The sequence below is a fragment of the Anarhichas minor genome, unplaced genomic scaffold (assembly GCF_050575085.1).
Source record: "Anarhichas minor isolate MPS153535 unplaced genomic scaffold, ASM5057508v1 ptg000017l, whole genome shotgun sequence".
Classification (NCBI taxonomy): Eukaryota; Metazoa; Chordata; class Actinopteri; order Perciformes; family Anarhichadidae; genus Anarhichas; species Anarhichas minor.
Window position 1 is genome coordinate 20151711 of NW_027466463.1, and position 15259 is coordinate 20166969.

Genomic DNA, 15259 nt, shown 5'->3' on the forward strand with positions numbered 1-15259 from the left:
AAAGTTCCCAAATGTGCAGTGTAGTTTAGACAAATTTACAAATATTATTTCACGGTATAATATAGTAAACTAGGCCCTACATAGTACATTAGCTTACTATATGTTTTTATACACAGTAGTAAAACACTGAGATTATAACCCCAGAACATGGTAACGTTACTGATTTGTAATTTTTAAATATTTATCGTATAATAATAATAAAAAACGTTAAATAATGAACAGTTGCGTTTTAGTGACTCAATGAGTGAAGTTAGTGTCAACAGTTCAGTGCTGCTTCCGGTCCGTAGAGCCATTGATATATAAATTAATAATGGGTCATTATTAAGAATTCTTACTCCAATAACACATTTTTCTTTAAGAATTTGTCACATTATAAACTTAAAAACAACAACGTTTGCCTCGATAGTTCACCACATAGATTGTAAACTCGTCCGATACAAGCTGGCTGTAAACGTTAGCTAGCTAGCGCTTTTATTTTGACATGTTTATTTCACCGGAAGTCTCTTTTTTTTTTTTGCGTGTTACTTGTAATTATAGCTCACTTGACTGTTCGTTATTCCGGTAAATATGTGAGGAGGCGATAAGAACCAACCGGAGGCGGAGCTTTCTTCGGAAGAGCTCTTATCGATGATTCACGGTGAGATGAGCGGAGGTGACCGAGCAGAGCGCACCATCGTGGGGGTGAACATGGTCTCACTGTGGCTGATGTGGGGTAAGTGTTCAATTATATCATAAATAGTTTTATTATGAGAGTTTCCCGACATTAGAAAAGTTGAAGGATGTTTGAACAGGAAAAGGTTGTCGCTTATTATAATAACATTAATTATGTTGTTTGGGAAACTGCATTAAAAAAAAGTATTTGTTGTTGTTTTAATGTGTTTTGGTTATTAACAACAATAAAACAAGTGGACAGCTACACATTCTTAAGAGTGTAAATGTCCTCCACCTTGAAACGGGCGGAAATCACCATTATTATTCTAAGGAAAGCACCAGAGACTTTCTCCTTATAAAACAATTTTAAAAATGTCTAATATATTCATTTTATTTCATTTAAACTCCATAAATATTGGAGTTTTAAAGGACACCTCTCGCCTTTTTAATTCTCTAAAACTTAGACGCATTAAATCAGGTTCCAGAGAAGCTGATATCCTTCAGGCCTCTCACTCTTTATCTAGTGGGTCCTGTGATGTTGTTGCTAAATTCCCTACAGGTGATAGTGTTGTTTTTATCTCTGGTGTTCAAATGATTTTATTTTATCCTTTTGTTTGATGCTGTTTTGATTCTACGGATAAGTTTTGAACTTTGTTTAATGTATTTCGTGCTCTATGAGTCTTCACTATTTTCTTTGTTAAGACAAATAAACCATATTAATAATAATAAAACAATTTACTGAAAGTCATTATTTTATAGATTATTGGTGTTATTCGTCATTTCAATGACATTCATACGATTTGAACCCTTTTCCAACTATTCCCATTGCTTCACATTTATCCAGCGTTCACACCGTAGTTGTGTTTAGAGTTCAGCAGTTTGGATTATTTCTGTTGATGCATTTGCTCCAAGTGTTCAGAATTGAGTGCATAGTTCTAATTTTTGTGTGTAATCAATGTTTTTTGGGGTAATGTCAGCACAGACACAGGTTGTAATACTGAAATATATAAATATTGCAATACTTTAATCAGTGGAACATTATAGATGGTGACTTTACAGAGATTTATTTAAACTGAAATCTTTAAGATTTCCACTGTAAGTAAAAGTAACAAAAGGCCGACCACACTGTAAAAATACTGAAAGTAACAGGTCTGAATTGTACTCGAGTAAAAGTACCGAAGTATTACCAGCTAAATGTATTTGAAGTATCAAATGTAAAGTACTCAGCATGCAGACTGGGCTCCAGTCAGAGTTACATTATGGAGCCTTCAAGCTCCTGAAAGATGATTTAAAAAGATAATAACAAGTTATTATCCTGAGCAAGAAGATTCAAATTGTGTTTTTAGGACTAGAGAAGTATTAAGTAGTATAAATTGGATATACTTAAGTAAAGTAAAAGTACCTCAAAACTGTGCTTAAGTACTTTGCACCGCTGAAAAGAGGAAATATAAACAGGAATTGTTGATTATATCTCGTCTGTCAAACAGATTGAAAGGCAGATTTAAGTTACTTCACATATTCAGTGTGAACGTTAAATAACGGTGTTTTGTTGTCGTGTGTAGTTTGTGTCGTGCAGACTTCGGGGATGTTGTCTCATGTGGAGAAGTACGAGGTGGTCACACCTCAGAGGCTTCAGGGGAGACCGAGGAGGAGCCTGCAGGACCACCAGGTGACCTCACCTGAGACATCACGTCAGGAATATATGTGATCAGCTGATAGAATGTGAACAATGTTCAAAATGTCACTTTAGTGCAGCTACAGAAGTGTGGACAGCAAAATGTCCGTAAAGATTATTCTGTCAGTGAATTATTATTATTACTGATTCATTACTGTGCATACAGGGTTGTACTGCTGCAGCTAGAAGCAGTTAGTAAAAAATACTTCCCTCTGAAATGTGATGTAGTATTAGCACAAAGTAGTATAAAGGTGCAGAGTAAATGTACTTAAAATACTAAATAACTATATACAGCTTTATAACATTAAAATGCTACTTTCACATGTGGGCATAAGTAACAATAATTCATTATATATCATTTACAATAAAAGAGACATTCTGCACTTTTACATTACTGTGGTTTTGCTGTATTTCTTTTACCCGAGTGGATGAGAGAACTTCTCCCTGAACTGCAAAATGATCTCATTTCTATTTTGATCAATAGTTGTTTTGTGACTGACGGACATTTTTCAAACAGCTTTATCCTGATGAGGTTCAGTACGAGTTGACTATTGAAGGGAGGAAACACACAATTCACCTGGAGAAAAACAGGTTAACACCGTTTTTTAAATGAAACTTAAATTTAATCTTTAAAAATATATATATATATATATATATCGCAATAGTATATATTTTATATTTTACAGGAATCTCATTGGGAGAGGCTTCACTGAAACACATTATTCAGAAGATGGAAAACGGGTGAGGACGTCTCCAAACGAGGTGAGACTTTGATTTCATTTACCTCTGAAGCTTTAAATGAAGACGCATGAACACACAGGTAACATGACATTTTAATAACGTCGTTGATAGTTTGGAAATAAGGTGTTTTTTCTCAATTGTTTGACATTTAATTAAAAAAAATATATGGATTCATTATAAAAGATAATCAAGAGATTTAAAGGTGCAGTGTGTAAGATCTGGATGTTTTTTCCTGCACAGAAATTAATATTTAAAATGTCACATTATAGCAAATACACAGAAATATTTACATTTGTATCTGGAAACCTGAGTACTTTGTCCTCAAAGTTACATAATGAGAGAGTTTAAGTGAACCCAACGTGATAAAGATCAAACGCTCCTGATTGATTCATAAAGTTGTATAAAAACACAGAAAGCCTTTGAGAGTAAGCGAACACACCGATGTCTTTAATGTGATGAGTGTGTTTCCGTGCAGGAGCACTGCTACTATCACGGCCACGTTGAAGGCACGGAGGACTCTTCAGTCAGCGTTGGGATTTGTTCAGGCATTAGGTAAGAACATTCAAACTTCCCTTTTGTAATTTTCCGCTTACATTATTTCCAGTAAGAGTTTCTCAGATATTTGTGAAATGTGTTGCTTCATGATATTTAGTAATCGGTTAGTTTTTGAAGTCTGCGTAAGTACGCTGTACCTGCACAATAACTGTATTTCTAGTCTTTTATTTTCCTTTTTATTGTCTTTAAATATTGTTCTGATGAATTTATTTTCCTTATTTAAGCCACTTTGAATCGTGTCTTTTAGAGTTGCCTTGTAGGAAGCTAAACCAAAACATGTATACAGAACAGATTGATCGATCTGTGTCGACACTCTGTGGAGAACTGAATCATTTCCATTCGTCTGTTCGATCATGTTTATTTTTTACAAATGAAGCGCTCGTCTTCTTGTTTCCTGTGCTTGCAGTGGCTTCGTGAGATCCCGGCAGCAGGTTTACTTGATCGAGCCTCTGGGACAGACTGATGACGGTGACCATGCAGTTTACAGACAGGAGAACCTGAAGATCAGAGGCAGGCCCGGCTGTGGCCAGGACCAGGGACCCCGGCTCGCTGGCCTCTTCAGGTCCAGATCGTGGGTAGGTGACATGGGGACGGTTTTATGGTTTACGGTTTATCCATTCATGAACATCGTTGTGAACGTTGTATTTCTGTTTCCTTTTTTCCATCAGAAAACTAAACCCATCGCAGGTCCACAGAAGTTTGTGGAGCTGTTTGTGGTCGTGGACAATACTGAGGTAAATATTTAAATTCCGACAATTTGGCAGCAGGTAAAGTCAGGGACCTGGATCAGTAACGTCAAAATGATTGAGGTCCTCTCCATAAATCTTAAGATAGGTCGATAGCGTAGAAATGATTGTCATGTCAGCAGGTTGATGAATGAATCTGATCGTGTTTGTGTCTTCTCTTCTTCTAGTATCAGATGTATGGAAGCCAGACTAGATCCCGTGTTCTCGGAGCTATGAATCACGTTGACAAGGTAATGTTTGTTGTGGAAGCTCTTAACCGACAGCTCTCGGCACCTTCGCTCCTGAGTAACGTCTCCTCCTCTGCCTGCAGCTGTATCGACCTCTGAACATCCGCGTCATGCTGGTGGGCTTGGAGATTTGGACGCAGAGAGACTACATTGACGTTGACATTAATTCGGAGACCACCCTGGACAATTTCCTCCTGTGGCGACAGGCCGATCTGCTGCAGAGGGAGAACCACGACAATGCCCAGTTTGTGACGTGAGGACCGGCCTTAGACGTCTGTGCAGATGTTGAACAAAGCGATGCTGCCGGTTTGACCTGATGTTTGACTGTTTTTCCCTCAACAGTGGCAAAGATTTTGACGGCGATACAGTCGGACTGGCGAATAAGTTCGCCATGTGCACTGGAAACTCAGGTGGAGTCAATCAGGTATTAAAAAAACCGACTTCCCTTGCATCAATTCTTTAACAACTGGAGATGAGGGGAGTTTATGGGTACATTACAATAACATCCTGCTTAATTTAGGAAGTGCATTTCTCTTTCAGGATCATCATGACAACCCAATAGGCCTCGCCTCCACCATCGCTCATGAGATGGGACATAACTTCGGCTTGTCCCATGACGCTGCAGGTTGTCTGTGCGGTCCATCTTACAGCAGTGGGAACTGTGTGATGGCAGAGAAGCTCAGGTGAGGACCTTTAGGTCTGTCTTGCTGCAGCTTATATTTATTTTTGCAAGGTACAAAACAGTATCATATTTCAGCCAGAACATCATTTCAGTTTGTACATACACAATATGTGGCAAAAGTACAGTGTGTACACAAAGCCCTGTCCTTGGTTTGAGCCACTTCAGCTCCAATTCAGGGAAATCACCCGGCTACAGATGATGGAGTTCTTCCAGCAGTTTGTGTTCGTCTCTTTCCTGTTTCAACATTAAAATCCACGGTCCAAAAAGCCAGCTTCACATAGTAATGGTTTCCCCAGTTTGGTGTAGAAGAACTGCTCAGAGTCCCGACCTCAACCATCCACACCTTCAGGGTGAACTGGACTGTGAGCCGGACATGATCACCAACATCAATGCTGGACCTCACCAAAGCCCCGGTTATACTTTCTGCAAGAACGTTCCCATGGACGTGAGCTGACTCTGGGTCCTGACGAGGAAACGTTTGGATCTTTTGTACTCCGTGCGGGTTTCTCCTCGAAGCAAACCGACATTCTCAAAGCTGCTCAAAGTTCTCCAGTTTCTCCGTCCACCCACGTCCGCGTGGTTAGAAAACGTTGGATGTACACAGACATGGCCAACGTGTGTCTCATGTGTCCAAATGGGAGCAAATCCCTGCAGCAGGTTCAACGTCTGGTGGAAAGACTGAAACCAGGAGAGTGGAGGCCGTTACAGCTGCAAATGAATGCCCATAGTTGTGGCCAATAATGGCCAAGTGTATATATTGGTTTAAGCTCTATCTTAAATCAGAAATCTCTTTGTTCCTCTTCAGGACAGGAAATCAAGCGTTCCCGGGGTTCTTCAGCAGCTGCAGCGTGGAGCAGCTCGCTGAGTTCATGGAGCGAGCTCAGCCTAGCTGCTTGTTCAAACCCAGCTCCAGTCGGAGCATCGCCGCGGGCCCGAGCTGCGGCAACGCCCTGCTGGACCCTGGAGAGGAGTGTGACTGCGGCACTGTGGAGGTAAAACCTTGGAAAGTTTAATTATATCCTTCGGTGAGGAACGATACTATTTAGGATCTCTGTTTTAGCTGACTGGTGTGGTTTCCTGTGAGCTAATAAAAGGAGAAGGAGGCACTTGTGATTCAGAGCATGCCAAGCTGGAGATTGGCCTCAAAAAAGAAAAATAGTTTTCCTGTGTGCTCACAGCAGAGAGACAACATTCTTGGCAGAGATGCTGCTTGTGTGGGAGATTTAAATCTGATCTGTTCCGAAAAACTGAAAAACTATGTTTTTCTGTAGGAATGCAAGAACCTGTGTTGTGACGCCTCAACATGTCGCCTGACTGAAGGATCCCAGTGTGCTCATGGACAATGCTGTGACAACTGCCAGGTACTTCAGCTCCCATTAATGTAGCTCTTAAAGTGGGTAAGTGCGCTAGTATTTGCTAATTAGCACCCAAAGCACAGATGAGGCTGATGGGACGTCATTGATTTTGCAGGTATTTAGTCATAAACCAAAGTATTAGACGAATAAAAACTTTGAAAAGGTCTCGGGATTACCAAAGTTATGAGAATTTATCCAGAGGGGGGACTTGAATACATCATATTTTATGGCAATCCATCCAATATTGGTTCACTCAGAACCGCAGATGTGAACCTCATGCTGGCACTAAAGGAAAGGTCAAGTCTTTAGAATTCATCCTCTGGGGATCATAAATGTCTAAACAAAGCTTTGTGCCAATCCATCCAGTAGAAGTTGAGATATTCACAATGTGTTAGTGAAATCCTTGACCTGTTGATTGCACTAGCAGAGGAGTCAGAAGATCATCTCAGTTGTTAGGATTCATCCTCTGGGGATCATGAATGTCTAAACAAAGCTTTGTGCCAATCCATCCATTAAAACAGCAGTTCGATAATAACAGGAAACAGAGGGCGATGTCCTGCTGTTTCCATGTTATGTACTTCACCACATCCTTCCTCAAATGACAGTTTCAAAGACTAGAAGTCATGCAATATGACATAGCTAATTACATATACTGTTTTATCCACTAAAATCACCTGAAATGTGCTTTAACCCACAGTTCAAACAGGCTGGAAGTGTGTGCAGAGAGTCAGCCGGGGACTGCGACCTGTCTGAGTACTGCACCGGAGCGTCGGAGGAGTGTCCCGAAGACGGCTTTGAGATGAACGGCAAACCCTGCTACGACCAGGCCCAGGGCTACTGCTACAACGGACAATGCCCCACACATGAGCAGCACTGCTGGAGGCTGTTTGGACCAGGTACCCTCCACACAAAGACACTGTTTCACTGTTTTCTCTTCAAAAGAGGAAGCCGAGCCTCCAGGAGTCTGTTTCTAGTAGTCTCAGTAAATTTCACCGTCACATGGTGGAAACGTCTGTTTCTAAGAAAGGCCTCTTCAGTGTTGTGCAGTTGTGTTATATAAAAGGACTACAGAAGGTTTGATGAATAGCACTCTCACAGAAATATAGCAGAGTCTCTGCATCTACAGAAGAAGTGAGTATTTAAAAAGACAACTTTAATCCATCTCTTGTGCTTGAACCCATACTGTCTGACAGTATCATATATGGAGATGTCCTCCAGTTTTGGTATCGGGCACATTTTTATTGGTTTAAAATAACGCTGATAAAAATCGAATCTTTTCTCTACTGTACTTTGTCACCTCCGGCTGCTGGTGTCGCCGCACTGCTCTGCTGCATCACATTCAATCTCTACACTTGGGCTATCCTGAATCATATACATACAGTACAAGTATCTATATGTTGTGTGTTTATTAATATTTAAGGTGTCGCGTGTCCCAATTGCACCAAATTCGACAAAGCCCTCCCGGGGTTCCCAGTAAAACACCCGCCAAGTATGAAGCAGATCGGATGAACGTTTCTCGAGATACGCGAAGAACACACAGATTCTTTGCTTTGGTTCTTCAGTTCGATTCTGTATCCGCTCAGCAAACCCAAGACTCCTCGTCTGTACGCTGCACCGCTCCATGTAACGGAAATATTCTGGATGTCTTGTGCATCATTTTATACACATTTCCCCAAAAAATATACTGACTTAAGTCAAATTTGTGACTCAGAGAGTTGATGTTGACTTCGTATGTTTTGTCTTGATTTTTTTTGTCAGGGGTACAACTTTATCTTCTCTTACTCTTCATCTATTTCTTCCTGAATACGCCATAATTCAAAAGGTTAACTATGAATATCTTTTCTCCTTAGGGGCCAAAGTGGGATCAAACGTGTGTTTCAACCTGAACAGACGGGGCGAAGAAGGCGCTAACTGTGGGAGGAACAAATTGGGCTACATCCCCTGCGCTGCACCGTACGTATCATTGTAGTCTGGCTCGCTTTCTGTCCAAAAGTTTATCACAAAAATAAGCACATAAAATAAGCCAGCACCAGCACTGAAAAGTAGCAAAAGAACACATGAAATGTTGTATGTTTGAAGCTAGTTTTTGATCAATTTGTCCTTTTTGTTTTGCAGGAATCTTAAGTGTGGATCTATGTTTTGTGGAGGAGGGGGCGAGTCCATCACAGGTAAAAGGGCAGCGTACACCGTGTACAGCATCGAATGTAAACTGGCTGTGGACGACGATAAGACCAGAAACATGGACATGGTGCCCAACGGAACCAGATGTGGACCCAACAAGGTAAGAGCGGGGAGACGCGTTACGCCTTCGTTATGTTACTGATGTTGGACGTTTTGCTCAGAATCAAACATTTGTTCGCAGGTTTGCCTCGGCAGCAGATGTGTGGATCTGTCTGTTTACGGGAAAAAGGGCGATTGTGAAAAGAAATGCAACAACAATGGGGTGAGTTGTTTTTAAAAGCTTTTAGGTGCAGCTGTTTTAAATCTGACAAAAGTTGTTCTGGACTCGGATGTTTAGATGAATGTTGTTGCGTTTGATCCTCAGGTGTGTAATCACAAGAAAGAGTGCCACTGTCATCCTGGCTGGGCTCCACCGTACTGTGACATCCAGTATGCAGATTTACCTCAAGGTACAGGACCTCATGACAGCACACTGTGTGGTCTGTTTAGACCGTCAGCTCTCAGTGAGCAGCACTCACACAAACACAGGTCACACCTGATGAGTCATTCCTCCAGTAAGAAACATGAATGATTCATTATGAGCTCCTACTTCTTCCAGCATCGACATAATCAAGTTTTCCTGATGCTGGAGATCTAAAAGCTGACCTTTTATCTTAATCCCCAGACTATCAATTTATAAACCGATAGAACATCAGTAGTGGCCTTTCACGTGAGATATGACAGTTTGCTCAGTGATTGTGCAACTATTCGGTCGTCACAGTAAACTGCTAAAAACACAAATAAAAGAAGGAAGTTTTGAAATACTTTGGTACACGGTGTACAACACTTTCCTCACCGCCTGCAGGTCAAGGTGGGATAATAGCTGGAGTGTGTGTGGCCGTCTGCATCCTCCTGGTGATCGCTGCAGTGACTGCAGGACTGCTGTGCTGCAAGAAGGACAACATGGACAACTACACCTCCAAAAGGTGGCCGGATGCATCCCCTCATATTCGTCTCCTTTGTGTTCGTCTCAGACTTCACCAGCTGAATATACGTTTCCTTCTTTTCACAGGAAAGTGCACTCGGCTCCAGACCGGCTGAACCCCATGTTTCAGGAGCAAAGTGTGAAAGACAGACCTCAGATCAGTCCGCCCACCTTCATGGAGTCGACAGCAACACAAGCCTGCGCTCCTCTGATCGTCACCGTGAGTCCCAGCAGAGCTGCTCCTCAGGTACAGACGGCATGCATCACGTATTCACAGATGACGTGATTAAAATGCAAATAACTGAGACACTCGTGAACCGCTTTCTTCTTCCAGCAACCGAAGAAACTCTCCTCAGCGCCACAAACTGAGCCGGTAAGCTTTAAAAGAACAAAAACAACTTGCAACGTGATCAGTCTCTGCATAATGCAGACTGAGGATCGCATTCAGAGTCGGCGACTTTAGTCTGCTAAAGTTCAGAGACTTTGATAAAACATGGAGATAAATATCTGTACTCAGACATGTGGTGAGCAACTGCTCAGAAAGGGAAGGTCTGTGGTTTTATTACTGTAAACAAATCCCACGAAACGACCAAAACCAACAACGTGTCGCTCATTACAACATTCATTTTAACACAGCACATCACAAATATGTAGTTTAATTTTTAAAAAGTCTGAATAATTTCCTAAAACAGCTGCTAACTGTAGTTTTTATTACAGTAAACAGGAGTAAATAGTGCATTTGTTTTGGGACTATTTTCAGCGGTGGATGAATCCACATGTGGTGCTCTAGTTGGTGTTTATATGTGTGATTGAGTCAGAATAAACTAGTGTGTTGGTGGTGATGAAGGAGCGACAGTGAGGCTCATTGATGTGTTTTTAATGGACATCAATGGAGATCACTGTACGCCAAAACAACCAGATTCAAAAACAGATTCTCCCTTCAGACCGTCACTCTGGTGTCAAAAACCCTCCAACAACAGTTTAGCCACTGCTGCTATTGAAGACGATCATTTGACACTTTCTGATGCACAATTAGTTTGCTGGCGAACACGTTATCTCAAGAACGCCCGGAGGGAACTTCTTTAAATTTGGCACAAACGTCCACCAGGAGCTCAAGGACGAACGGATTAGATTGTTTGTGGTCAAAAGTCAGTGTGACCTCACAAAACACGTTCATTGGCCATAACTCAAGAACTGATACGCTAATTATGACAATTTCACACAAATGTCTAAAAGGATAAAATGAAGTGATGACATTTTGGACAAACATGAATGTAAACTGTGACTTCATTGGTTGGTGGAGGGATACATAATCCTAGTTTAATAAGTCCCACACTTTATTTACAGTCGAGACATATTTACATGCACACACTGTACGTACTCATACAGTCCATGGACATACACGCAGTATTTACTTATAGAACACTTTTTATTTATAGACATTTATTTAAAAAATGTTGTTGGTCATTGGTGCTTTATATAAATATATATAATATATATACATATGTATGTATGTGCTCGCATACTTGGGCCAATAGATATGATTGTGAGGGTCAGAGGAAGAATGATACACACACACACTACTTTTATACATTCCCTGTTGGTTTTGGTCTTTTCATGAGATTTGTTAATAATTAATATATAGAATACCACCAGACTCTGAATACAACTATGATTAAACACAAATATCTTCTTCTTCTTCACCAGACAAAACCTGTACCTCCATCTAAACCTTTACCTTCTCTGAGTAAAGCTCAGGTGAGTCACGTCTGCTGCTCTCACTGCTCAGCGGTGAAGCTGACCAATCAACAGTTCTGATAATCGATTCATAATTTAAATAAGTTTGTGAAGCAAAAGAGAAGCCAAACATTTGTCGGCTCCAGCGTCTTCATCAGTTGAGACAGTTTCTTGTGCTGCTGCAACATGTTTTCTGTCATGGCTCAAAGCCACCACATTAATTCACAAGTAGCAACGTGATATTTATAACCGTGTCTAAAATGCATCTTTTGTTTTCCAGTGTATTGCAGCCAAACCTCCTCCCCCTCCCGTCCCTCCGGTCAAACCCAGCCCTCCTCGGCTCCCAGCGAAGCCACGACTTCACAGACTCACGTGAACGTCTCACTGAAAGAATCGTGTTTCACATCCAGCGTGTGGTTACACATTTAGAAAGAGAGCAGTCAAAGAGTCTGGAGAAGTTGACTCTTTGTCTTAAAGATGGCCGACTGAGAATGTCTCTGATGACCAACAGCTTCACAGCAGCTGTGGGAAAAACACTTTTGAAGTTGTCTCATGACAGCGTGAGCAGAGTGGTGCTCACATGAAAATAGTACTTTTTAAATGTTTATTTAATGTCTGTGCAAGGGACCGTATGAAAATGATTAGTGTGTGAAGGGCTGTGTGTTATTCTAAGAAGCATTTTCTAATCTGAGAAAACAGAGAGGCTGGAACGTCATGATCATTAATGTGACGTTTGGTTTGTAGCTCTGTTTTTGGTCTCCACCACCAAATATCTGTTTTTTTTTAGCTGCTACATGCTCCACTATGCTCACCAGCTAGACTCTAACTAAGTCTGTCTGCTGTTTGCTGCTCAGCAGGTAGAGTACGGCAGCTTTTTAGAGCTTTTTCCTCTGAAAACGAGGCGATGAGAGCGCTGAGAGAAACAGAATAAACTATGAGCTGAAACTCACGATAAAGCTCCGAAAAGATCTCGGTTCATCACGACCAGAGACACCTTTCACGTAGTCATTTCATACATTGATAATATACAAATATTAATTAAAGCTAGGGCCGGGTATCGCTACTACGAGACAACCCAGTACCAAGTAGTATCAACATTTCTCAAATCAAACGATACCTGTAATCCATTATTTTGTGCCCAGATCTAGAAAAAAAAGACTTTAACGTGACTTGTGATTGGCTACACTACTGCAGCAGCTACAACACATACAGCCGGAGAGATGTCTGATCTAGAGGCTAGAAGCTAACGCTGCTAGCAGCGCAAACGATTGCAACAGTGCTGACGAAGCAGGAACCCTTTTTCTCCAATACAATAGTTAAATAAAGCTGAGCAGAGCCTCAGTTGTCCTCCACACACACTATTCGTTTCCATACAGTCCCTAAACTGTGTCCAAAGCCAGTCTGTGCCTACAAGGTTCATTTTGTACCGCTTTTTTTGCACTGTACTTGAAAACCTATGAATGGTACTCACAGTATTCAGATTAATACTAGTAATAGTTTACTGTGGTTCAGCTTCCGGTCTCGAGGGGAGGTGTGTGACGGAGCCTCGAGGAACAAGTAGTTGTTGTTGTTTTACTGCACTTTTATGTTTCTAAGGCAGCAGTCACTGGTTCATACCTTGGTGGTTAAACCAGCAGGATATCACCGAATGGTCTGAAAACTTGAGTTTGGAGCGATAATATTTTTTAATCCGTCGCGACTGAATGAATGTAAAAACTAAATGAATTCCCACGAGAGGCCTCTGCAACAAATATAGTGCACTTCATTACAAAAGTATGTTGCATTAGTATCTGCTGTTTTTTCTTCAGAAATGTATTTATGTGAATTGCAAAATCATTAAAAGTTTCATTTTTCTCAATAAAGTCCGTTGTGTTTACTTCTCTGTAACATATTTATTAACCTACCGAGAAATGTTCTATTGTGCTTCCCAGCAAAACACATCAGTTACCAGTTCATCAGTATTCCCTGGTCTCTGGTGGGACGCTAAAGGAAACGGGTCAGAGTGAGTCAGACGTGGAGCTCCCATCATATGGGTTTCCTGCTCCAGTCGGACACAAAGGATGATGGGATTTGGTTGTTTCCACTTTAACACAGACTCAAGAGTTCTCGTGGGGGAAAAAAAACAAGAAATTTCAAGGAAAGTTAGCAGTAAGAGTCTGCATTCATGTTCCCCAGAGGATGCATCCTACTGGCTTTTTCCTCCAGCGCCACAGTGAGATTCACATTTGTAGATTTTTGGGTAAAATGTCTCCACAACTATTGGATGGATCGCCATGAAATGTTGGCTCAGATATTCATGTTCCTCTGAGGATGAACTGGAATTACTTTTCTGGCGACATCATCAGGTCAAACGCTTTAATTTATCCAATAAAAAATACCTCCAGCATGAATAACATCCCCATCAGCTCTGCTGTTTGAGTAAAGCCTCACACAGAGCGACTACAGACTCTGATCTTCACACTACGAGCGACAAAAGCATCGAAACAGCGACGCGTTGCTACATTTTCACCGAGTCGACATGAAGTGTTTCTCAAGCGCTCCTCGTCTTAGTCACGTCGTTATCAGCGCTGACAACAAGATAACGGAATTTTCTTCAGATAGGAACAGAACAGGGTGAAACAAAAACATGATTTGTTGGACGATTGTCATTTGGAATGTGGTAACAGTACTATTATACTACTATACAGAACTAGTACTGTAGTGAGTACTAACAGTACTAACAGTACTCACTACAGCCATGTAGCCATTTAGTGTTGATAACTTGGCAACTTTTTTTAGTTACTTTAATTGGAAGAGTCGGCAACACCGGGCTGGATTTATCGGTTGGATGATATTTTTAGAATCCAGCGTACTTTTGCTGGTTTTCTCCAGATTACCAACCTTACCTCAGTGTGAACGCAGCATCAGTCAAACATAAAAACATCTCAGTACATTTCTTTGCGCGGACCGTTTTAGCACGTTTTTACGGGCTGTTTTGATTGACTCTCACAGCTCTCATTAGCTGATCACAGATACATTGTTAGTTTTACTCCATTCCAGACTCAGTCAAGTTCAGACATGTGATACATACAACACGACAAGAGGCTGAATCCTCAGCAGGGACCAGATCTTACTCTCTCTCTCTCCTGGTTTCAGTCTTTCCACCAGATGTGTAAACCTGCTGCAGGGATTTTGTTCCCCTGCTGCTGGAGATCAGGTCTCAGTTCCTCCTATCTCTATGCGTGCTGTGATCTTTTGCTCACATTACATAGTTTTACAAGCTGCTCACAAAAAGCAAGCATGACAACTCTGAAACCTATCGAGTCTCTTTACAAACAGACTGTGTCTTACAACACGTAGCAAGTCTTAAACCGCCTCATTATTGAGTTAAGAGGATAACCTTTAACCATCGTGAGTAATCAGACTACCTCATCTCTGACACGACCGTTACATACTCTCATTGTTCTTACCAAATGTATTTTATTGTATTGTAGTGTTGTACTATTGTGTTTGCTGTTGCATTGCACTGATATTCGGCTACTACAGATGAGAATTAGCTCTCTAGCTAACTCTAGCACATGTACATTGAGGTGGAAACTGAAATGTTGATAAATGTGCTCTGTCCCTGGCGAATGAATAAATACATTTTTAAAAAGATGGTGGATGGTTGAGGTCACACCAAACTGGGAAAAACATTGATGGAGCTGACTTTGTGCACAAGTTGAAAGAACAAATACACAGCAAACGTTTCTCTTGTTAGACCCAA

At 41.1% G+C, this 15259-nt stretch overlaps 1 protein-coding gene across 1 annotated transcript; it reads left to right on the top strand.

The window, feature by feature from the left end:
* The first annotated feature begins 562 nt into the window (after positions 1 to 562).
* Positions 563 to 13376, top strand: adam8b (ADAM metallopeptidase domain 8b). The gene is made up of 23 exons (XM_076094196.1): positions 563 to 712; positions 2214 to 2320; positions 2844 to 2917; positions 3013 to 3088; positions 3543 to 3619; positions 4029 to 4197; positions 4291 to 4356; positions 4536 to 4598; positions 4679 to 4848; positions 4938 to 5019; positions 5136 to 5278; positions 6083 to 6269; positions 6549 to 6638; positions 7330 to 7528; positions 8483 to 8585; positions 8748 to 8913; positions 8995 to 9075; positions 9178 to 9262; positions 9658 to 9778; positions 9865 to 10024; positions 10112 to 10150; positions 11485 to 11535; positions 11795 to 13376. The coding sequence occupies exons 1-23, from the start codon at positions 628 to 630 to the stop codon at positions 11888 to 11890; spliced, it is 2490 nt and encodes an 829-aa protein (XP_075950311.1). The 5' UTR covers positions 563 to 627; the 3' UTR covers positions 11891 to 13376.
* Positions 13377 to 15259: the final 1883 nt, after the last annotated feature.

Coding starts and splice junctions, on each gene's coding strand:
- adam8b (XM_076094196.1), top strand. CDS start 628: ATGATTCACGGTGAGATGAGCGGAGGTGACCGAGCAGAGCGCACCATC. Junction 4,849..4,937: donor GACAATGCCCAGTTTGTGAC/GTGAGGACCGGC, acceptor TTCCCTCAACAG/TGGCAAAGATTTTGACGGCG. Junction 9,779..9,864: donor GACAACTACACCTCCAAAAG/GTGGCCGGATGC, acceptor TTCTTTTCACAG/GAAAGTGCACTCGGCTCCAG.